Here is a 23,880-nt window from a genome sequence, read left to right as displayed (position 1 = left end):
TATATAAAACCCACCTTCAATTTAATCTTAACTAGGAATAATATTAATAATAGAAAAGTCATTCAAGGCAACAGATATCTTTCCTTTTTTTTTGCTTTCAAACCCTTAGGGCACCGCTTACTGAATGAGGCTCATTTAAGATGTTTCATCCTTCAGCTCATCATTTTTGTATTATCTATCAATGTTTGTCGCTTAGCTACAAAACTCCAGATTTCCAGATTTTCCAAGACTGTGTAGAAACCCGGCTTACAGGTATTGTCTAAATCCTCTAACTACTTGCAGCCTGTGCAAACATGCATTCATTGTTAATGCATGTTCTGCTTAACTTAGAGCTAAATGAGAGGGAAATGAAAGAGAGTGAGACTGTAGTCGGGAGGAGGCAGAAGAAGGTGAGAGGAGAGGTGTTTGTGCTTGCTGTGGAAATAAACCCACTGGCAAGTCGCACTGTATTTGTTCGTATTTTTGGCAGGTCTGAACCTAAATCTATACCGCCAGCTTTATTTTTTTCATCTTTCCACTTCTTTCGTCTACCTTTTTTGTCTTCAATCGCTCTTCAAAGAGAACCCTAAAGCTGTTCGGTGGAGGAGCCACACCTGTGTAAGAGCGCGCGTTTGTAGGTACTTATGTATCTTTCAAGATGTTTGAATCTGCGTCTTTTGCTTGCGCATCAGAGTGAAACGCCTGTGACCTTTTCACCTCAAATTCCCTGAGGTCAAACGCTGGTCAAAGACACACTCCAAACACATGAACACACACACCCACGTAAATGCACGCAAACACACACACGCGCACACACATATTATGGTCTATGTGGTGTGAAAATCACAAAAAAAAGCCTAGGAATGAAGGAGTGGAACAGCAGGAGGAGGAGGAGGAGGAGGAGAAAACAGACATTAGTTTCTCTGGGTGGAGAACAAATGGAGCCCCGAGAGGGACGTGAAGAGGAGGAACGAGGGGAAAGAAGGGGGAAGGAGAGGTGAAGCACACAATGCTATGGGGCAAGGCGGTTGGACAGACAGCATCTGCTCTCAGCTCTCTGCGGCTCTGGGAAAGGCTGGAGAGACAAGGAGAGCAAAAGGAAGGCGGGAGGAAAAGTGGGAAGATGGAAAGGGAAGAGACAGGAAAGTGGAAGCGACGGTGTAAAATCTTACATTTTCTTTTTTATTTTTTCAGGGATTGTCCAGGCTGCCTACAAAGTCTGAAATTTGATTTCACTATTTTTAAGCACTAGATAAGTATAAAACAAAAAAAGATAAGAATCATCTTTTCTTCCTGCCTTTTCCTACTTTTGTCCTTCCTCTTCCCATCCTTCTTTTTTCCTTGTCATACCTAACCTGACAAGGAAAAAAGACACCCATCCTTTTTTCCTTTCTTGTGTCCACCTCCATTTCTTTCTTGACCTGCCTTTATTTCTTATTGTTGAACAACCTTCCCTCTGTCCTTCCCTTTCCCCCCTCCTTCTTTTATTAATTTCATTCTCGTACATAAAACGACCATAAGTGACAGAAAACCCTGTAAACCTGAATTGGGGAAAGTTTGGCAATTTTACATGAAAAATGGCTAAGGAACCCTATAAATGTCCAGAGAAAGTACATTTCAAAATACAGCAATGACAGACGGAAGGATGCACAAAAGACAACGGGAGACAAAAGGAGTGACACGTCTTTGCAGCAAGAGAAAGAACAGCTGATAAGAGAGGACACATGATCCCAGTGCGCAGAAGAAGGCTTCTCACCACTTTTCACGGTGCCTCCCTCTCGCATAGAGATCATATGGACTTCCTCTTTAAACGCCAAGATGTGTGTGTGTCTGCTGTGGGAGGAGCAGCAGCTGACAGAGAAAACTTGGCCTGGTCTGTCTTATGGAAATCTGAGAGTTTCCCAGAGACATCATAAAGAGACCTCACCTCTCTTCTGTGTCTCTAACCCATTACTGGGTCACACACATTCCTGTTTTATGAAAGGCAATGTGACTGTTGTCATTGAGTTTGGGGGGGGGGGTTCAAAGGCAAGGACGGCAAAGAAAAGGACACTAAGTGAGAATTTTCACTTGAGTCCTTACATGAAAGCAGCGCTTGCTCAAAGTCAAGGCTTTGGGAGGCCGGGCGTGTTGTCGGAGGACTTTGATGACAACTGACGGAGTGAATGTGAAGCGAAGAAGAAAGAGAAGAAGAGAGAGGATCAGGGGAGAAAGAGGGGGTCGCTGAGAAAAGAGGAAAGTAGAGCCGGGGTCTAGGTAATTAACGGCAAGCTCTTTAATTACTGCTGGTGTTCATTGTGCCAGAAGGAATGTGACAATTATGCCATTAAAACTTCCTAATGGAGGGGAGAAAAGTGAGGGAGGCAAGAACAGAAGACATGCAAAGAAAAAGGAGGATGAAAGGAGGAAGGGAACAGAAGGAAGAGAGGAGGGATATGAAAAGGGGGGGAAAGGGGAAACAATCACGACAAAAGAGAAGCTGGGAGGGAGATGGGGAGCGTATTAGGCCAGCACAGTGACAGAGCAGATTAGCATCAAACAAGAAAGGCCACGGACGTGTGTGTGTAAGTGTGTGTGTGTGTGTTTGCGATCAGAGAAACAGAGGACATATTCATTCCAAAGACGCCACCAAGGTGGATGGAACTTTGATGATGCAGAGTCTGGCAAAGAGAAAACTCTGTGTGTGTGTGTGTGTTTGCTTGCTGAATCTGCGTAGGCTCCTGTTTCAAGTGGTGGTGCAGGCAGGTAGGGGAGGAAGAAGAGCAGCAGGAGGAGGAGGAGGAGGAGGAGAAAGGGGAGAGATCCACGGAAAAGGGCCTCGGAGGCATCCTGATACACATGCAGTACATTTCCATCTCCACATTACCTCTATGACTCACACACACACACACACAAGACGGGAAACATAACGAGTGTGTCCGCGCACATGTGTAGCACACGCAAACACACTGCTCCTCACACAAACATCAAAAAAGCACACACACACAACCCACGCACTCGCAAACACACACACGCAAACAACACCCACACACACACGCACACACACCAAAAAGCCAAACACTTACACAAAGAGTCTTAGCGCTCACCAAGGCGGTCGGTTCATCAGGGGGGTTAGAAATTTGCATGGCTGGGCAAATTTTCCTTGTGCTAAACTCTAATCAGCTTCTGTATCTCTCAGACACCTGCCCAGCGTGCAAAAAAAAAAAAAAACCTTAATATGCAAAACACCTTCCCACCCTCCTCCACTGAGGCAGCTCCTCGGCCAACAGAAGACTTATTCACCTGGCCTCGCTAACTCTTTCCCACCCTGCCTGTCTTCTTGCAAATTTTTACATTTATGTATGCAAATCAGCTGTTCCCCTTAAGCCTGTTTCAACAGTAACTTCCTGGTGCCCGGCGAAGAATGAGAGACTTGTTTGAAGGTATCGCAGGAAAATTAGCAAGGGGGAACAAGATGTCTCCTCTGTGTGAGCGGATGTGTTGCCAGCTCGATCTCTACAGGTGGACACGTCCACGTTTTCTGTGACCGGCGACAAAGATTGTCCATTTTAAGGTGAAATGCAGTCGTTAGTTCCTGTAGGATCAACATTTTCAAACTTAATTTCGCCTTCATTTTCACGTTCAAGCTCATGTGCAGGTTGGTGTGGCTACAATGTGCAAATGCAAAAAATATAATGTTGTCATAACAGTTTATGTCTCGCTTCTTATTTAAAAGGCGTCTTGAAAGACGTTAAACCGCAACTGGTCAAAATATAAATATACAATAAGATGTTTGGAGAATTAAGTTAGTAACTTAGTGCAATTCACTTTCAGAAAGTCAACTATGCCATTCATTGCCTTTACATTCATGTTGCCCTCTATATTTATTGGTACTTATAATGAAGATGTATGTTTTATTGTAGTAGCCTAATCTCACACTGAAAAGCTTTTTGTGGTAATCTCACAATTAACTTTGTGTTTCTTTTTGCCTCCCTTTGCTTTCATCCTCCCAAGACATGGTGGCAAAATAGCCTTCGGCCAGCGTCCAGCTTTGTTCCAGTTGTTTAAAACTTTTAAATTATTTTTTCTGACTGTACATGTGTCAGCTTCTTGACTTAAAAACCTCAACACACACATCTGCCTCAAATGAAAGGCCCTTCTCATTTTAAAGAGTGTCTAACAGAAATGGGAGTGTCACGTCATATTTATAACCTAGTAAAAGTTGTGGGTGCCACGAATTAAGGCAGATAATTTTTTGAAAAGCTGTTTTTAATATGTTTTACCAGGGTAATAAATGTGAAGGCTGCTGTTCTCTGTAGGAAGCACAGACTAAAAACTTGTTCCCTGTTGATGTGAAGCTATTTTAACAGCCAGGTTGAAACAATTATTTATTAAACAACAAGTAAACATGAGGTTTGTGAGCCATCGGAGTCTCATAATGCTTTGAGAATAATTTGAAAGTGAATCCTACAAACACTGGATGTCAGTTTTATAGATATTTGATCTAAAGCAGTTGTTATTTTGGAAAAAAAAAAAAAAATGTTGAAAATGTGTCTGTTTGTCCCAGCCAATCAAATATCCTTAATGTGAGGCTTACTTAGCTATTTCTGTCCACTTTTTAACTGCGTTCTTTTCCTTTTTCTTTGTTTTTCATTTTTCAACCGCAGTTTCACATCACTCAGAGGGAAAACATATTTCTCTATGTCTATTCATAAAATTTTTTATAGGAACCGACTGTGACAAAAATGAGCCTAGAATGCCCAAATAAGTGGTGTCACACTTGAACTAAGTCCTTATGATGGCTTTTTATTTTGTTAAAAACTTCAAATATGTAGATATCTGTCCTATTTTCTAAGACACATGGCACGGTATGAAATATTTTATACTTTAGCAGCTTAATTTGAGTCAAACTCATAGGTGAGAGACTCTAACATACTGTCTGTTTAATTTATTTCCCTATCTCACTGATTTCTGGACTTATTAGGGCCCTGCCTAAATAGAAGAAATCTTGCTTTGCCCTGATGTGCTTTCAGTTGATTGAGACCTCATATATACAAGTGCTTCTGTCTGCCAGAGTCTTTCAAAGCCTCCCTTAAGAGGTTTGAAGATGGATGTGGGGGAGAGTGTGTGTTTGTGTGAGTGTTTGGGTGCACACAGAGCAGCCCCAGTGGACAAATAATGATGGAGAGAGACAGAAGGAAACACAGGGAAAGAAAGCGAAGCCCTTTAAATGTGAGAGCTTGCAAAACTCCCACTGCTCGCAAGGGCACTTCGCTCCTGCACGTCATCTCTTTTCCCTCTTCTCTCCTTCCATTCTCCCCATTGGTTTCCCCCCTTTCCCCTTCTCCCTTCATCGGTCTCTCTTTTGTCTCCGAGCTCTCACCCTCCGTCCCCTATCTATCCATCTCCCTTGTCCACCACTCCCCCTCTTTCTTTCCCCTTCCTCTAGCTAAAACAGTAGGACGCTTAACCTTGATAACAGTGAGATTTTTTCCCCCCTCAAAGTGACACACACACTCTCTCTCACCCACACACACACACCGGAGAAGTGCTTTGCCAGCATGCCAGGCCGGTCCAAGGGACGGCTGTACCCTTCGAGGTGAACAGGACACCGGGAAATGCAGCAACAACAAAACACTCACACACACACGCGCACAGGCAGCTCACTCCAGGTCTTTCTTAACACCAAGTCCTTTAAAGCTCTTTTGTCAGCTGACATTGAGAGGAACGCTGTCCATCTTTAAACATTTCGCACGCACAAAGAGACGTCGGCAAAAGGAGAAGTGAGGAAAAAAAATGGAACATATTAAAGGTGAAGCTACCTGCCAGGAATTTACGACAATCAACGGAAAGCAGTGGACGGTCAAACTGATGCTCATAGGCAAATGAGGACAGGGAAGTACAACGTAGTTTTTCAAAATATTAAAACATCCCCACACAGAGAGGTAGTGTAAGCTAATAACCGTCGAGAGGAAACTGCAGGAGAAGAAAAGGTGAAATAAGCAAGGTGTTTGTGCGTTTCTTCCTCATCAGAAGAAACTTCCTCAAACGGGTTTAAACACGACTGAAAACAAATGTGAAATTTTACTGGCTTGATTATTTTTAGCCAAAGGTGCTGAAATATTCCTCTGCCTTTTCCAGTATATGGGGTGTACATACAAAGTATTTATAGCCCCAAAACTTTACCACAACTCATCACATTACAGCCACACATTTTGAGGTATGTTATTGGGCTTCAATGTGACAGACTATCGAAAAAAAACTATTTTTAAAAACCTGAAAAGTGTAGTTTATATTTTCTCTCACTGACTGAATACTGATTTGTTTGTGCATTATTCTTTCCAACTAAAGTTCAGTCTGTTTAGATGGTGAGTGTGTGTTAACAGCAAATTTCAAGTCACAGATTTTTGTCCTGCTGGAAGGCAAACCTCCACTGTCTCAAGTCTTTTTGCTCTTTTTAGGTTTTCTTTTAGCCCCTTCCATCTCTATGTTAAATCTGACCAGCCTCCCTGAAAAGCATCCTTGCAGAATGATGCTGTGACCACCATGATTCACAGTAGGGACTGAGTATGCAGGATGTGTGCAGTATTAGTCCTTCGTCCTAGGTAGCAATATGCATGCAGGACAGTAATTTTAATCTCAGCCTCATTCTTACTCATTTTTATTGTGTCCTCTATAAATGGGACTTAGCCATACAGCTTTTTTCTTGCCACTTTTCCCACATAGATTAGATTCGTAGAATGCACAGGTCACATTTGTTCTGTCAACAGATTCTTCCACCTGAGCTGTGGAAATTCAAAGCTCACCCAAAGTTACCTCTTTGTGTCTCTTGATTGCTTCGCTGATTATTGCTCTCCTTTTCCACCCTGCCAGTTTAGGTGATGGTCATATCATGGCAGGTCTGTTGTGCTCCTTGATCTTCATGATCATGTTTGTTCATAACTATTCTACGACAATCCTCAGAGAGAAGCAGAATTTACAAGATACAGACTTCTGTAAGCAGTTATTTGAACTGGACTGAGGATATACAGTACGCACAATACACTTTGTGTTGCTGTCAGATAAAACCCAGATAAGCATGTGTAATGTGACAAAAGCTTAGGGGTTTTGAATAATTCTGCATCAGACTTGAACTCAGCATAAAAAGCAGATCCAGAGTCATCGAGGACGCAGCGCGAATGTATCAGAATACACATTGGATTAGGCGTCCGATGAAATTTCAGTTTTCCCTCTCAGCTCCTCCTCTTACTGAGCCTTTCGCTGCAACCTACGTCGAGTCGCTGAAGCATTTACCTCAAAGTCGTTGGCCTTGTTGTAGTGCATGTTGAGGGCTCGGAAGAGCTCGCAGTCCCGGCTGACGCTCAGCTCCTCGGCTCCAGTAACACCGTCGTTGATGGACTGCCGGGCAAATTTCTCCATCTGGATGTAGTAGAACTCCCTGAAGTTGCTGAACCACTTGATCAGCTGGGAGGTGATGCAGCGGTTAAACTGGAGGAAAAGACAGAGGAGGAACAGAGAGGTCAGCAGCAGACAAGGCCGATGTGTCAATGTGCTTCTTATGAACAACGTTTTGACATGGATCTGAATGAATCCTGTTTTATGTCAGGTAGCTGAGGCGTGAGGTAAGGTGGGAGGAAGCTGGGAGAGATAAAAGAGGAGCGGAAGAGAAAACAGGTTGCAGAGTGAGGGACGATGATAGAGATATTAAGTAAGACAGCAAAGCGAGAAGGTTGGCGAGGGAAGAAAAGAATAAACGCCAGAGAGAGAGTGCGTGTGTCTGTGTGTGTGTGTGGTTCGTCTTCCCCGCTGGGAGCAGACCTCCCCCCTATCATAACCCTGCGAGTGGAGGGAGAGGTGGAAGAGAGGAGTGAGACCGCAAACACATAATTGACCAGAAAAACGATTAAGTCATCATCTGAAGCGCCCTGGCCCGCAGGGGGGCTCAAACATGTACTTAACCCCGCTCACCAATTACACCCTGTTCCTCCTCCTCTCACCGCACCTCCCGTGCAGAGAGAAACGGAAATGAAGAAAAAATAAAAAAGGGAGCAAAAATAAGAAGACAGAGGCGATAAGCACTGCCGAGGAGGCAGTGGCTGTCTGATCTAGTGCTGCTCGGGTGAATTCAATAGGGTGAGGTAAACCTATTAGGAGCCTCAGCTGGTCCTGGCTCCTTTTCATCATGACCTCAAAGGGAAAACAACCGTGTCTAAAAATCTAGGCAGCTAATAATAATATTATGTGCTTTGGATTCTTGTTTCACTTTTCAAACTCGCTAAAATTCAGTGAAATTTCTACCTTGCAGACATCATTCATACTCCCCTCTGCTCTTTCTGCAGCAGAAAGAAAGGGAGACAAAATGCTGCTAAACGCTGAGCACACTGCTCACTGGGGGGAGCAGAGTGGTTTTGACATGGAGATTAGACTCTGACTATTGTTCGACAACACAGACGTAAACACTCATCGTGATCTGGGACAAAGTACAGCACAGTCAAACTCATGAAGACCGTGGGGAAAGTTGATAAATAGGAGACACGTTTCTTCTGTGGTGGCCTTTCCTGGAAGGATCTGCAAATGAGATAATGGTGGACCGGAGAAGAATAAGTCTGTTTGTTTGGCTGGAGTTTGGGTGGGTGGGTGTGCATAGGGAGGAAGTGTTTGGGATGGTGGCTGTGTCCTAAAGTGCAGGGTGAGCATAAATAGGGAAAAAGAGAGGGCGGGGTTGGGATGGGTGCAGGTCAGCACCACCGGACAATAGCGCATCGCTCGTGGTGGTAACGGCGGCGGAGTTTGTAAGGGGTGAGGGGAGGATAAGGGGGTCGGAACGTGAGCAGTCAGCAAGCCAGGGTCATGACATCTGAGCATCAAACAAACTACTGACACTTACAAATACGTTGGCAGTGCAGAGTTATTCTTAAACACATGGCTCTCATTGTGCCAGACAGTCGGCGAGTGACAGCAGAGCAGAGACGCCGAACCACCTTTTGTGTTGTGTGCAACGTTGACCGTCGCTGCATTTGAAACTCTTTATCCACGAAAGTGTGCTTACATACAGACCTGAGCATTGCACAGTGAGATTATGGACTGTGAAAGTTCCTATTGCTCATGTCGGGAGACCTTTAGTGTCACTGCCGCCGAGTGACTCTATGCATTTGTCACTTTGGACAAAAATCACTTTATTATGCTGACAGCTTGAGAGAAGACGTATTGCGGCCGGTGCAACTGCAAGTGCTGGTAAATATGCTAAACTGAACTGCAGCCATGCTCACTGCACATATCACACTCAGGGATTAAATTTTGGCAGGTTCCCCTTACAGCTTCCAGCGGTCTTGGTTCATTAAGTTGCTGTAGGGGGCACAGAGACCCCCCCTGATACCAGCTAAGGACGGGTGTGTTCGCTGTAAAAGGAGGGAATCGGTTCAAAGGAGCACATCACTGCAGCTCCTTAATCAGAGCTGGCAGGGGTCAGCCAGCACAGACATGAGGCACAGCGAGGAAAGTGTGTGCGCTGAATCTGATACAATGTGTTTAAACATACAAGGGTGTGTGTGTGTGTGTGTGTGTGTGTGTGTGGGTGCGCGCGCTTGGCTATGAGGTAGAGCAGAGAGAGACAGTGAAAGCGTGTTTCTCACACTCACACTCAAGAGCCTGTGAAAGGTCAGTGCTTAGTGCTAACAGCATAAGATAGAAAGTGGCATGCACACACACTCACATGCATATGTTCTGCAGATGCTGGAGTCTAAAATAGACAAAAAAAAACAAACAAAAAAAAACTGAGGTATCTCATGTCTAAACTGTAGTCGCCTGCAGAAAGTGCTCAGGTGTACACACATCTCATTATCAGGTTTGGTAAAATTGGTAAGGTGTTTTCCTTTTTGCTGCGGTTTGGGCTGAAAGGTGTTTGAATAAAAAGCAAATGCTTTCTCAACAGCGGAGCAGAAAACACACAGATGACCTCAGAGTGCTCGGCTACATCCAAAACGACCGGAGAGGAGGATAGAAAGACACAGAAGCCTGCACGGGCCTCCCTCTCTGTCTCTCTCTCTGTCATATAAGCCCCCTCACAGCCATCAGGGCTTTCCAACGTTTCCTGTTTTTGCAGGAGTGAATTGTGGGAGATAATCTGGGGCTGTCTATTGGCTGACTGCACACAAAACGCAGCCCTGGAAAGCGGGCTTTTGTTACTGCTGCTGCTGCTGTGACTCAAAATCCAGCCACGGGCTTTTCTTTCCAGGCCTCGGCCCCACCGAGGTGCGCATGCCGTGCCACAACATCAGCAAAAAAAAAAGAAAAGGGAAGGAATGACATACAGAAAATGCAAAACCCCTCCTGACATTCGCTGCACCATGGCACATAACTGACGTAAACACAGAAGCTGAGTAGAGATGCTACTAACGAAACGGCCAATTTTGCCTTGATAGATTCTGGGAGCAGCAGATCGAACACTGAAACATCTAATTTTGATTTTTGTTTTCTTTCTTTATCAAGTAGCTATGCAGTTACTTGTAATAAATCGATTGATATCCCATTGATAAAATCTAATTTGTGATCAGCAGATTGAACTCTGGAAAGGGATATATTTTTTATCCCAATTTCCACCATTTTTAAATGTGTCAACCAACACTTTGTACTTTTGTCTCTTTTTTAGTTCAATAAAAATCAGTGATGCCTTGATGCATCAAAGGAGACATTCTTATAAATCCTTCATTTTCTGTAAAATTTGCAAACTGCTCCTTTATCAGAGAACCTGAAACAAAATTTTACTCTGCCACGTCACAAAAGTCCTGACAAAACAAATATTGTTTTGCATAAAGGAGAAAACAAACAAACAAGCAAAAAAAAAACATGAATATGTTTTCTAAAAACATGCCAGCAAAGCAATGTCAGATGATTTATTAAACTAACTAAATTATTTTGAACTGATCTTTGATCTATTGGCCCTTACTCTAAAACCCTGTCTATCTAAATAAATATATGTCATAAAGCCACTTGGATTATATAAGCTGTCATTCATGACACCAACAAGGGTTTTAAGTAAAATCTGTCAAAACACTTCAGAAACACTTAGAGGGGAAAAAAACAGTGTCTTAAAATAAGCTTATTCCAGATGAACATCAGCTCCAGGGCCTCCCAGGTCCAGATCTGATTAGACAAGACCCGATTAACCTTAAAAGACTGTTGTTTGACGACAAGCTCTTGCTGAGAGGCTGTGCTGGCTGAATTTAATTAGATAGTCCCATTCCCATACACTAATTTAAAACCAGAGTCCATTGTCATATACAGAGAACAAAAACAAACTATGTGGTACTTAATCCCTTAAATATCTTGACCTTATTAAGATTTCTATTCATGACGAGGCCACCTTCATGGGAATGCCTAATGAGTTAGGCAAAGCTGAAATTTAATCTAACTTCTTATTCAAAAATTTTTAAGTATTAGTTTGATGGTATTATGTCGATCATTAAAAGAGGGGGCATCAGCACTGAAAGTTGCTTTCAATAAAATCACCTTTTTTGTTGCCACTTATTTTCAAAGTTGTCCAATGAAATCCTCTGTAAAGAATGATGTGAGCTCAGAGTTGTGGTTCTTGGTGATGGCATACATGAGGGGGCAGCTGGTAGGAAAGGAAGCCTTTATCTTCTGATTTGAATAAGATGGCCTGGATCTGTCACAGTATTTACCCCGATCATGGTCCAGGAGCATACACACACACGCAAACACGCACACACACACACACACACACACACACACGCAAACACGCACACACACAATCAACACCACAAACTCACCGCACATAATACAAGAGCTATTGTGTTGTTTTTCTTGTTTTCCTGTGCAGCTTACATATCGTGCTTTGTTTTCCAAATTTTCCGTCATTAAACTCCCAGCGGGACTAATGTGCATCCTCGCCATGTCTCTAAACCAGCTCTTTGCTCTATGCCCCTCCCTTTTTATCAAACCATCCTCCATACACCTGCTCTGAGAGCCACTATCTCCAGCTCCGTTTTCCTCTCTGCCCCCCTCTGTCCCTCCATTACTCATCCTTCGCGTCACCTCTGGAGAACTCAGCAGCTCTCCTTTTCCATTGTGCAGACCTATTCAACTTCCTCTTTTATCATCTTTTGCATAAACACATAAGGCAGCGAGTGAAAATCCACCTTTTTCAAGACAGACAAGAATACATTGTTCATTGTAACTGAGACTGGAACATCACAATTTCCAACCAACTTCCCTTTTTTGACTCAGGTGCAAAAACATAATATAAGGAAGAAGTTGAGCAAAGACGAAGCAACAGCTACAGTGTATGTGAATGTGTGTTTCCATTTACGCAGTGCGTTGCAAAAGTTTTCACATCACTTAAAATTTTTCATCCCTTTTTCACGTCACTGTCACACACCTCCATGCTTTTTATTTAGATTTGATGTGATAAACCAACAAAATAGCACTTAACTATAAATTGTTGTATTCCTCTTTACTTTGATACCAACTAAAAATCCAGTGCAACTAAGTGGATTCAAAAATAACATCTCGCAGGGGACTGTTCAGTTCATCTCAATGGATACAGTGTGGCATAACTGGAATCCTAAACCTAAATTAGAGTTGAACAAAGACGGGAGAACTGTATGTTGTGAATGCTGAGAAGACAGGCAAAAAGCAATGTAGGGGAAACGGCAAACATGATGAAGACTTTGGTCAGATGAGAGTAAAAATTTGATTCGTGTGGTCAACTAACACAACACCCTAAAAACCTCAACAACACAGTGAAACATGGTTGTAGCGGCATCATGATGTGGGAATGTTTTTATTTAGTAGGGACAGGGAAGCTGTCAGATAGGCAAATAGAGAGCCAGTGTAATCCAGGAGTAAAACCTGTGAGATTCTAAACATAAAACTTGTACTACCCTGGAAAGGCTTTGATCAAATAATAACGATGTTAGAATGGCCCAGTCAAAGTTCAGACCTCAGTCTAAACAAGAACTGGTTCAGATCCAATCTGACTGATATTGAGGTATTTTGTAAAGATGGATGGGCAACATATTGAGACCCTATAAATTTGCAAACAACACTGTGTACGTCTATCACTGCAATAAGGTCATGAACTACCCCAAAGCTAAATAAAACAAATAGGTATAAGACCACAGAAGCAGTTAGAACAAAAGCTATCTGAGACTCACCTTGACGTCAGAGAAAAACATCTTCAGCATGTTAGAGCTTGGGTAGCGGGTGTAGAAAAACATGAGTTTGGCCTTCTTCAGATGATTAGGGGAGAGGCCCTCCTGGATCTGAAAACAGCTGCTGTTAAGGATGTTAACAACTGTTTGGAGGCCAAGAACCTCTGGTACATCAAGCAAACATAGGTATATTACAAATACTGTTTGTATTTGCTAATGACTTGGTGTAAGTTTGAAATGTACATTTGGATGAAGGGTAACCAAATTTTCTCATGAGCGTGAATGCAGAGCTGCTGGAAGGGGTGAGCTGAAGACAGTGCACCGAAGCAAAACCATTTGCTTGGAATTAGCATCGTCTGGATCAGGTGTGAGAGAGTCACGGTAAATAAAGCAGTACAGCCTGTGCTTTTACATAAGGAGACTCATTTCACTGTCAAAGCAACCAAGCGCCTTTGCCTACACCCTGCGTCAAACTCCTCCCAAAAAAAGGAGGAAGAAAAAAGGAGACATTTGCATATCACAGACAAAGACAGCAGTTAACGCCAGTGGCGGGCAAGAAGGCCTAATGGCTTGGCGATAACACATGCCAAGCCTGAACATGACTGTCTGCTGCTGGCCACATCAGCTACGAAATAAGGTCTAAGAGATCCCAAACACTGTTCCAGGCACTATGAAAAACCTTCTCGCACTCACATATTCAAATAGAGGCCTTGTCTTCCTAATGGATCCCCTGGATTGAACAGCGGAAAGGATGGAGATAGGCTGTTGGGGGCACCTTGAGGGATAGCATGGTTCCAGCCTTCAATTACATTCCCCCTCCTCCTCCCTCTGCTCCACCCCTGGCCCCCAAGCCTCTCAGTTGCTGCCAAACCCTTGGAGGAGCAAAAGAAAAGAAGGAGGAGAAGAAGAGAGGCACTGAGGCTTTGGAGTCGGCCAGCGATGGGAAGAGTGGAACACATCTGCGCCACTGAACGGCCCAAGCCATTTCCATGGTGAATTAACGGCCGTATAATACATCTGATAATTTCAGTCTGGAGGATAAGACTATGAAAAGGGAACGGGGGTGGGGCTGGGTGCGTGTTCAAACCCCAAACTGGTTTAATAAGTCAAATCAAGGTGGGTGGGGGTGACTTAAAACGACACAGAATGAGCAACACAAAGTTTTTACTTTTACACTTGAGTGGCTTTCTGATGTACAGAGTGGGCTGTCACCATTAAAGTCAGTCAAGTGTCCAGATGTAGCTGTAGCTGTAGAGTGGGAAGAAGGCATCAGCTGCTAGATTGGATTGCCCTTGGCCTTTGGGCTATAGAGCAGAGCCAGCAAATCCTGAACCACGCTGGGCTCTGGCTCCTTAAAGACCCAGTCTACTTTGTCTGATTCAAGGGAGTGGGGGACAGAAAGTAGCGAGGGTCTTATGGGGGAAACCCTGGCAGGCTGGTGTTACTCAGTCAGGCCCGGCCAAAAGAGCAGCACTTCACTTTCCACACCACACCATCTGCTACGACCAGGGAGGATACAATGAATTCTCAGACAGAGGAAGAAAGAAAGAGAAAGAGAACTTGTTCTTAAAGCGTAGGTGTACTTATATTCAGACTAATTTGTTTATGCTTTTTCAATTAGGATTAGACACACTTCCCCTTATCGGGCATTGAAATTTAACTTCCTCAGCCTTCAGCTCAATATTATCTCCCTTCAGCTACCAATTAAAAAGCCTCATACTTCCTGATTAGACATTTTCATTTCCAATTCACTCACAGCTTGCAAATGTAATTGTGATTGGACTTCAGGGTGGTGTGCGAGGCCATTATTTTGTCATGATGGTACGCTCACACCAGCTGGCCCACTGTTCGCCTGCCACATCTGACAAGATATCATCATTCTCACATCACTTCCCTAAAGCCCAAAGTCATGAGGGGGGGGGGAATAGCTGCCACACTTCCTAATTCCAGGTGTAAGGACAAGAAAATTTGGAGTCGAACTCAGAACAAATGTGATAAGTGATAGCGGCCATCTGCTCCAAAATGCTGGTGAACTTGAACGGACCTCACTAAATGTCTGACAAGCTGTCTCTGACTTCAGAGGTGGAAAAAAAAATGTCACTAAAAATGCCAAGCTTTTCAGTGAAATATTCATTAGGCGAATCAAAAACAAAACCTGAGAAAATGTGGACATGTTCTCCCTGTCCCTTCCATTTAGGGTAATACATCTGTTACTGCTCTGAATTCATAAATGCTGCCATGAAAGCCACAGCATCTGGCATATGCGGTTATTGTTTGATTATTTTCTACTTTCTCTTAGTCAATGCATGTCTCTCTCCCTTGTTTCCTTTTCATCCCTCCATCGGGAGCCCGTAGAAGCAAAGGATTATGGATCTCTGGAAAGCGTTCACCCTTGGGTCAGAAGACAAGACAAGGCGAGGTAATGAAAGATAAACAGCTCGCTGCAAACACCTGTTAACGTCCGCTTCAAAGAAAAGACGGAGAGGTGGGAGGGGGGAATTTGCAGGGAGTGAAAACAAAAAAAAGAAGTATTTGGCTGCCAAGCAACAGCCGAAGGGCCCCCCGGGCTGTTGACAGATCTTTATGAAATGAAAAAAAGAGAAAAGAAACGACAATGATTGTGGGCATTTACAACAGCGATGGATGATAAGAGGAACACAAGAAAAAACACAAGCAATCATAAATATACATCTTTACCCCAAGTCCTCAGGCAAACCTTTTGTGACACACACATGCTTACGCGTACGCACACGCACGCATACCGTACACACACAAAAAAAGACTAAACATTCAGGTGCACATAAAGGCAAAAACGAGATGTTCACTTAACTAATATATATTCAACAAGGAATAAGCTGTAAGATTCATTTCTTAAGCCTAGTATGAATGTTAATGACTGGAAGACAAAGCTCTTTTTGGGCATCCGGTGCGAGACAAATCAAACTTTCATAAGGTTAGGGGGTGTTGAATGCTAAGAAGATATAAGGGTAACAGAGAAGGGACTGAACATTACTGTTTAAGCTATTAGCCCTGTGTCTATAGGGGATTCAATTTGAGCCTCCCACAGGGGGAAAGTCTCTTTATCCACAGGGCAGCATCAGGGCAAACTAGAGTTAAACTATACGCTAGGCTATACAACACCCTCGTGTCCCAAGTTTCAGGATGTCGTCTCCCTCCTTTAAATGTCATGTTTTAATAAAAAGGAAATGGGGTAATCACATCTTCTTGCAATAAAGTGACACACCAAAAGAAAGCTTTTAAAGCACTTAGGATTGAAGATGGAAGAAAATGCTGTTTTGGTGCTGCGAGAAGAGGTACGGGTATAAAAATAAATACAACAATGGAGAAGAGAACAGTAGTGGGAGGGAAAAGTGATTCATCAACAATTTTTCATTTTCTTAGGCTAGTTTCAAACAGAATCAAAAGGATTTGATTTTTAACTCTTGGTGTATCAGACATGGTTTCTTGTAGGTCTGTAAGGGCTTCTACCACCTGAGAGCAAATTTTCCTCTCTTACGTAGGTAAAGATTAGTTCAAAATGAAAAATGCAGTGTGTAACAACGTTGGTTTTCACAATTTTAAAAATCTACAGCCCACATTGATTCTTTTTTAAAAAAGGATACATTGCTGCCTGAGTAAGGTGAGATGTCAGCCATGTCCTGGAGATCACTGCACTCTGACTTGATTAGGGACAAGGACAGGCTTTCGGCTGTGCTGCCAGGGTGCGCTGGTGAACAAGAGCGATGGTGGTGCCCCAGGTGGTGACCTGATGCCATCTTTGTTCTCAAACTGGTGGTCTCTCTGGGCAGGTCCATGGAGTCTGGTGAAGTACGGTCCTTGCCTGGGTAAGCTGTGGGTGGGCCAATGGGAGTCTGGAAGGGGTAACCCATGAGTGGCAGTGGAAAGGGATGTCGAAAGGAGGGAGGGCTGAAGCCCATGGAGGCAGAGAGAGATGATGGATGGAGAGCTGGATGGTGGCTACCACCATGTGCACCCACAGCTGAAGACTGGTGGTGATGCTCGCTGGGTGTCTTACGTACTACTAAAGGCAGTGCCTCAGTTTGGTCATTGATAGGCCCTGGTATGCCAGGCATGCTAGCAAAGGAATCGAGTGGATTAGGAATGATGACATCACCAAAACATTGCAGCCTCTGGTTAGCGGTGTGGAAATTTGGGTTGTCTCCATTGACAGCAGCAGGAAATCTTTCAGGGGGTATAGAAAGAGGTGGGAAGGCCTGCTGAGGAGTAGGGCGAGGAGGTTTAGCAAACACCTTTACCACTGTGTCCACCACCTGGGTCATGGCTGAGTTGAGCTCTTGCTTCAGTGTTTCTGCTAGCTGTTTACCTTCAGCATGCATGGAGGAACCTGGACCTCCCTGTCCTTTGTTTCGGCTGAGGCCATCTCTTCTTGGCTTTTCAGTGTTGGCCAACAAGGCCTGCTCCTGAAGCAGAGCCCGCGCCCTGTCAAGGAAATGGCCTGGATCCAAATCAGCCATCTCATTGTCAGAGCGCAAGTCATCTCCGCCCCGGTCATCTCCACCAGTGTCGGACCTGCCAGGGCTGTCCTCTGACATGTTTCCTATGTCATTGTGAAGGTCGGTGTGCTCTGAGTCATCGGTGGAGTCATAGATCTGAAAGAACTTCTCCTGGAGCTGCCGTAGTTGCTTTTGCATGTCCTCCAGCTGCAGCTTGAGCTGCCGCCGCTCCTCCTGCTTCTGTTCCTTTCTCTGACACACCAGCTGGGTGAAGCTTTGCTGCTGCTGCTGAGGCAGTCGCTGTTTGCGCTTATTCTCTCGGCTGCTACTGCACACTTCACCTCCCCGTGGACTGCTCGGGGCTTGCTGTTGGGACTGAGGAGGTGGACAATCCAGTTCTAGATCCCGCTCTCCATCCATCTCATGGTCACGCTCATGACGGGAAGCAGCAGGCACCACCACGCTTGGCGAGTGGCTCATACCACGTATAATGTTCTCTACACGGGCCCGCTTGGCACGCAGGTGTTCATCATTGAGACGTTCAATGTCAAAGGTGGCCAGGCCAGGAGGACGACCAAATGGTGACAAGCACTCCTGAGGGGTGCTGTCCTGGGAGGAGTTACTGCATGCATCTTCCTGCGGGGCATCAGAGCTAGCATTCGAGAGCCCTGATCCAGGGAAACCTGATTCAACTCTATCTCCTCTTTCCCCTCTCTCAGGTCCGCCTCCATTTTTTGCAATGTTATTCTTGAGAAGCTGAGAGATAATGGTGGTGCCAGGGAAGGGCATCATGGCATCCTCATATGAGTTGGCCCTCTTCAGTAGCTTTCGGAGTACATTTGATTTGGACTCACTGTCGCCTGCTGACACGACGCCAGGCCCACCATGTGGCTGCACTACAGAGCACTCCATGGAGTCGTTGTCTGATCCGTGGTGAGAATGGGAGCTCAGAGAGTTCATGGCACTGAAAATGGCTGCTTTGGCGCGGGCGATGTTATCGGTAGTAGCTGCTGCTGTGGAGGAGGCTGTGCTACCCACTGTCCTCTTGACACCAATGTCCACACGTCGTCGCTTGGTCTGTCTGTTCAGGAGGGAGTCGCTGTCATGGTCCGGCATCACGGGCTGCTGCTATTGGGCCATATCCCACAAACCCAGTCCTCTAGGGTCAAAGCCTCTGAGTATCTATGCAGGGGAAGAAAATAAATGGGCATGACACACTAAAGTGAAATCTCCCGAAGGCTTTATTTTTTTGTAAAGGTAGCAATTTGTCATTACAGACACACACACACAATCTAAAACTGTAAGCTAGTTGAAATGAACAACTGCATTTAGAAATTTTAGCAATAAGATGCTCAAACCTTAAAAAACCTTGATTACATTAAGATAAGCATGATGGGGTCAGATTTAGGCCTTGGCTCGACATTCCAGGGCAAAGTCCCACATTTTATCCTCTCCCCTGTTACACGTTGTGCGACACTGAACCAGTTCCCACGGAATACAAAGCTGCATAAAATTATGATAATTACTTAAGTACTTGTCCTCATTTCCATGATTGTGCAGTGTAGCCCACATACGAGGCAGAAGCTCACAAATTCAAATAATAAGGAAATAGGGTTGGGGTATATTTTTTTACTGGAATACAGATAGAGGAAAAACATATTTTACACGATAAAGACACTACTTGACTCTGCTGAGTAAATGAGCTTCATCAGCTTCAAGAAATTATTTTACACTGTGCCTATAAATTGTGCAGTTTTTAAAAACAAGTCCTGTGTTCACTCTGATCAATACGGCCATCATATCTTACTCAATAGGGAGAATGACACAAAAAAGAAGCACAAAATAGACCTATTGATTTTGGTGCCAGCGTGAGCTCACTTCTGTGTTTTTTGTTTGTCTTTTCATCTGGCAAGGGCAGTTAATTCTGCTCAAATGAATAGGTCACACGGGTCAACTCTGGCAAAGAGCAACTTAAAGCGCTCTTACAAAAACCCTAATGCCCCTCTGAAAGCAAAACGTTTTGTCAGTACAGGTCTGCGCGAATAATGCTATGTAAGCAGCGGTTGCGGAGTCTTAGTCAGAGACACATCAGATGTTTCTTGTCTTAATTTAAAAAAAATTTCTGGGAGGATATTTAACGTGTAAGGAAGTGTAAAAGCAAAATGTAAAAATTAAACATGCCAATTTATTTACCCGTATGTCTTTAACATCACTAAAACAGCTGACGTTTATATTTATTTTTCTTTTTACTTTTGCAAAAAAATAAAAAATAAATCGTTCTCTACACCAAATTTCATACGAGGATTTTTTCCACAAAGTAGGCTTATTATGAGTTAAATCTTTATAAAAGCGTTTAAGACGTGTGGAGTTAAATAAACTGAGTCACATTTATATCAGTTATTATTTTTTATATGACATAGTTATTTTTTTTGTCATTTTTGGAAGACATTTCCTAAAGCACCAGTGACATTTACACAAGCATTACAAAATAACCCACCTTTTGACACTTTTACAAGATAAATTTAACTGTAATGGAACTAATCCACAAATTTACACTTCACACACCCTCTCAGAGCTGTTGGCGTTGTTGTACTCTGACACACGTGACATACTTATTTTCTTAAAAAAAAATTAAAAATAAAATTTAAACCCTGCATAAAAGAATAGAAAACCAGATTTTCTGAAAATGTCTCCCTTAGCAAGTATTTTAAATGAAACCATTTGACAAATGGGCAAGACTTATTATGTCTTGAAAGCCATTTACAGCAGCTCGGAGAAGAACCAATACACATAGGATTAAAACTTGACTGGATTGCTGTGGGATCTTAACAAAGAGCTTGAAATAGTCACCAGCACCTGTCTTTTTTTTCTTATGTTGAAGCACTTGTCCCACATTACCCCTCTCCCTTTCCATCTCCCTAATACAGAGATGGCAAATACAGCGGATTTTGGGGGAGGCATTTAAAAACAAACTTTTTCCTCACTAAAAATTTTACATTTCTGGCAAAAATGTGTAAACGAACCACCATACTTGTAAAAATAACTTTTGCCTGAGTCAAACTGAAGTGACAATAAAACGGGCTCTGCATAAATACAACTGAGATATGGGGATGTCTTTGCTCGTTCACACACAGCAGTTGCGCACACTGTTTCCAAACTGGTTGGTCATCTTCAGAACAAACCTCAAAGAAGATAGAAAATAAAGGCAAAGCCAAAAAGAAGGCGCTTAACGCTCTCCAATCATCTGCGCAAAGTTCTTTCAACAAATAATAATAATAATAATAATAAAGGGGACAGAACACCACATACCCCACGGGACAAAGAGATCTATCTACAAACAGACAGGTCAAGCAAGTAGTCTAAATCAAAATTTCCGCCTTAAATAAACAGGTTTGAATCGCGGAGTGCTAAATAAATAAATAAATCACACTTCTGAAACTTACTTCGCAGAGTTGCAAATCAACTCGAGCTCTGCTTTGATGAGGAAGGCTGGGCTAACGTTCGCAAATCATCCTCACCAAAAAACACTGGCTGCTCACGCAACCCTCCGCACACACCGAGCTGAGGGAACCAAGTGCAGCCCTTGTTATCGCACCTATTCACTTCGCTGGTGATTGGCAGAATAAGTGATGCTAGTTTAGAGTTCAATATCTGAACAAGAAAAGTGAGGGAGCTTATCCGAGGACAAGGTAACTTACCCGGTCCAAGATGAAGATTAAGAGGGGACAACCTGAACTCCTGCGGCGGGGAAAGGGAGAAAAGAGCCGCGGACTGCTGTGCGGAGGAGCTGGAGCAAAAATATGAGGAAAGGAAGAGCTGGAATAAAGTGAGCGGCGCGAACTAAAAGAGGCAAAAAAAATACAAAAAGAAAACGGGAAAAACTGGCTCTTTCGCGTCCGTCTCTCCTTCTATCCTCAGCTGTGGTCGAAAGAGTGAGAGACCTTGAAAGAAGACAGGAGAGAGAGGGAGAGGGAGAGAGAGAGAGAGAGTGAGAGAGAAGCTGTGCGTGTGTGCGTCTCTGAGGCGCGCTGGATGCAGAGCGGAGGACTGGATGCTGCTGGAGCGCTCCTCCGCCACTAAGATTCACTTTAAGACGCGGCTGAAGGAAACAGGAAGACGTGCGCGTCACGAGCGTCGTGATGTAACTGTCGCAGCCTACCAATAAGAAGCGTCCGCGAGGGCCGGGGGAACAACACGCTGAACTTGACCAGAGGAACGGGACTTGATCGTGCAGCCAAAGTGAGGGAGTGGGAGGAATAAAAGAAAAGGAAATACAACTTATTGCTTATCTGTTTCTTCAGAAATGCGAGTAAGCATCGCTACGCTCGAAAATTTCATATTTTATCCGCAGCCGTTAAGAGTCTTTTGGCTTCTAATCATCTTTTTAATTGCAAAGGTTCTAAAAAGTGAAAATTGCCTAAGCTGATTAATATCAACAAATTTGTTTAAATAAATAAAAAAAAAACGAACCATAAACGTCAGTATTGAAATAACATACGATATTAAAACATAACTTTATATTTTTCCAAAATAGTTATAAAAATTACGAAAACCTAAATTTATATTCTGTTTTTATTGACATCTTCCAGTTGAGTTCAGTTTTTTTTTTGCACCAAAATCCAAAATGAAAGTATTCTTCCAATTCTTGAATTCTCTCTTTGTTTGCTGCTGTTGATGCTTATTTCTAATACATTTTCAATATTTCAGAAATGTAAGGACGTTTTTCCACAGCAAATCTGGCTGATGCGCGTTAGCAAGGCATGCTGAAACCCTTCATGCTCAGAGTTTTCCTATTGGTTGCAACAAAAAAAAGGGCGACAGTCCGATTAATGAAGTAGCAGGGCAGCACAGGGGATTCGAGTATTTTTATTTTTATTTATTTTTTGCGTTGGAATTCCGATTATCCTAGATAAATCTATATAAAAGGAGAGCTAAGAGTCTCTCTTGAAAAAAAGAAAAGAGAGAGAAAAAAAAGACACAGCTTGACTAAGTGATAAACATTATCCCTGAAACGTTTAACTGTCAATGTGACCCACAGCCGCGAACCGAAAGAGCATCAAAAGTGCTTCATTAGTAAACTTGAAAATATTGCTTTACTGGATGCAAATGATTTTTTTTTTCTGTTGGATGAATTGCTGGATGTTCCTCATCTCCGCACCTGTAACTCCCGAAAGCCTGCGGACGGTGACATTCGATCTTTTCCATAGTGGAAAAAAAAAGAATAATAAAAAATGACGCTTCAGATTTATGACTTGATGACGGCTGTTGCTTTTTGGTCTTCCTTCATTCTTTTAAACTCGATGTCCAAATTTACAGTGCGGCTTGTGAGCTCCGGAAAACAAACGTTTGAGTCTATGGTGCCGACAACAGGTGATTTCGCCTAACTGTTGCGCGGTGTTTGCCGACTTTAATGTGCAAGAAATTACTTTTTTTTAAATAAAATGTTTATTTTGCATAGGACTCTTTTTTCGGTGTGGCCAGAACCATCTATTTTGAGAAACTCTTATTTCTACATTAAAAAAAATATTAAGCAAACTAATGCAAACATTATTACTGATTTTTAAAAAAAATTATTATTAAAATTGTAGTCAAAATGATTAAGAAATAGGAACAAAAATGTGTTCCTTTTCTTCCAATGTTTCTTTTAAGTTATCCATCCCTTTTGCTTTTTATTTCCAGCTTTTCTTTCACTCATTTTATAATCATTTGCACAAACAGGATCCTAAAGTACTTAACGAAAATTCTTATTTTCCATATACCCCTCTGTCAGGTGCCAAAAAGGAAAAGGCGAGTCTCTTTTCCATGTCGCAAGCAAGTGGGATTTTTTTTTTCTTTCTTTCTTTTTTAGGACGAACAAAATGCAACGAAGTCAGCAAAAGTTTAGTGTCTGGAGTGGCTTTTCCAAAGCAGGTGTCCCGGTCCCCTTAGTCCCCTAAACTACTCCGTGGCTCGATTTGGCCCTCCGGCTCCCCTGGGTGCCGTCGATACGCACACAGGCTGGAAAAACAGGGCCGGGACATTAAAGAAAAGCTTGTTTGCAAAAGGAAAGACTCGGGCGAGGTGAAGAGGAAACGTGATGGTTTTAACACTGCCTGGCAGCTCTTATCGCGGCCCGTTCCAGGTGGATCAACCCGCCGCATTTATTCCAAACTCACCCCCCCCTCACCTCCACGTTCTTTTTTTTTTTTTTTTTTTTTTTTTTGCGGTCCAGCGCAACACACCTCGATGGCCGAGACTGATAATGCGCAGCGGCATTCCGCGCTGATGGGTAAATT

At 43.3% G+C, this 23,880-nt stretch overlaps 1 protein-coding gene across 1 annotated transcript in view; it reads right to left on the bottom strand.

Annotated features, from left to right (window-relative positions):
- prox1a (prospero homeobox 1a) overlaps positions 1-22,967 on the bottom strand; it is a 31,682-nt gene extending 8,715 nt beyond the window's left edge. Inside the window, exons 1-4 of the mRNA XM_008397819.2 lie at positions 21,304-22,967; positions 16,754-18,787; positions 13,134-13,241; positions 7,252-7,446 (exon numbers count right to left, since the gene is read on the bottom strand). Coding sequence (XP_008396041.1) covers positions 7,252-7,446; positions 13,134-13,241; positions 16,754-18,721 — 2,271 coding nt within the window. The 5' untranslated portion in view covers positions 18,722-18,787; positions 21,304-22,967. The remainder of the gene's footprint in view (positions 1-7,251; positions 7,447-13,133; positions 13,242-16,753; positions 18,788-21,303) is intronic.
- Between the last annotated feature and the right edge of the window lie 913 nt (positions 22,968-23,880).

Source organism: Poecilia reticulata, linkage group LG21 (assembly GCF_000633615.1).
Source record: "Poecilia reticulata strain Guanapo linkage group LG21, Guppy_female_1.0+MT, whole genome shotgun sequence".
NCBI lineage: Eukaryota > Metazoa > Chordata > Actinopteri > Cyprinodontiformes > Poeciliidae > Poecilia > Poecilia reticulata.
This window is presented reverse-complemented; position numbering and strand designations above follow the sequence as displayed.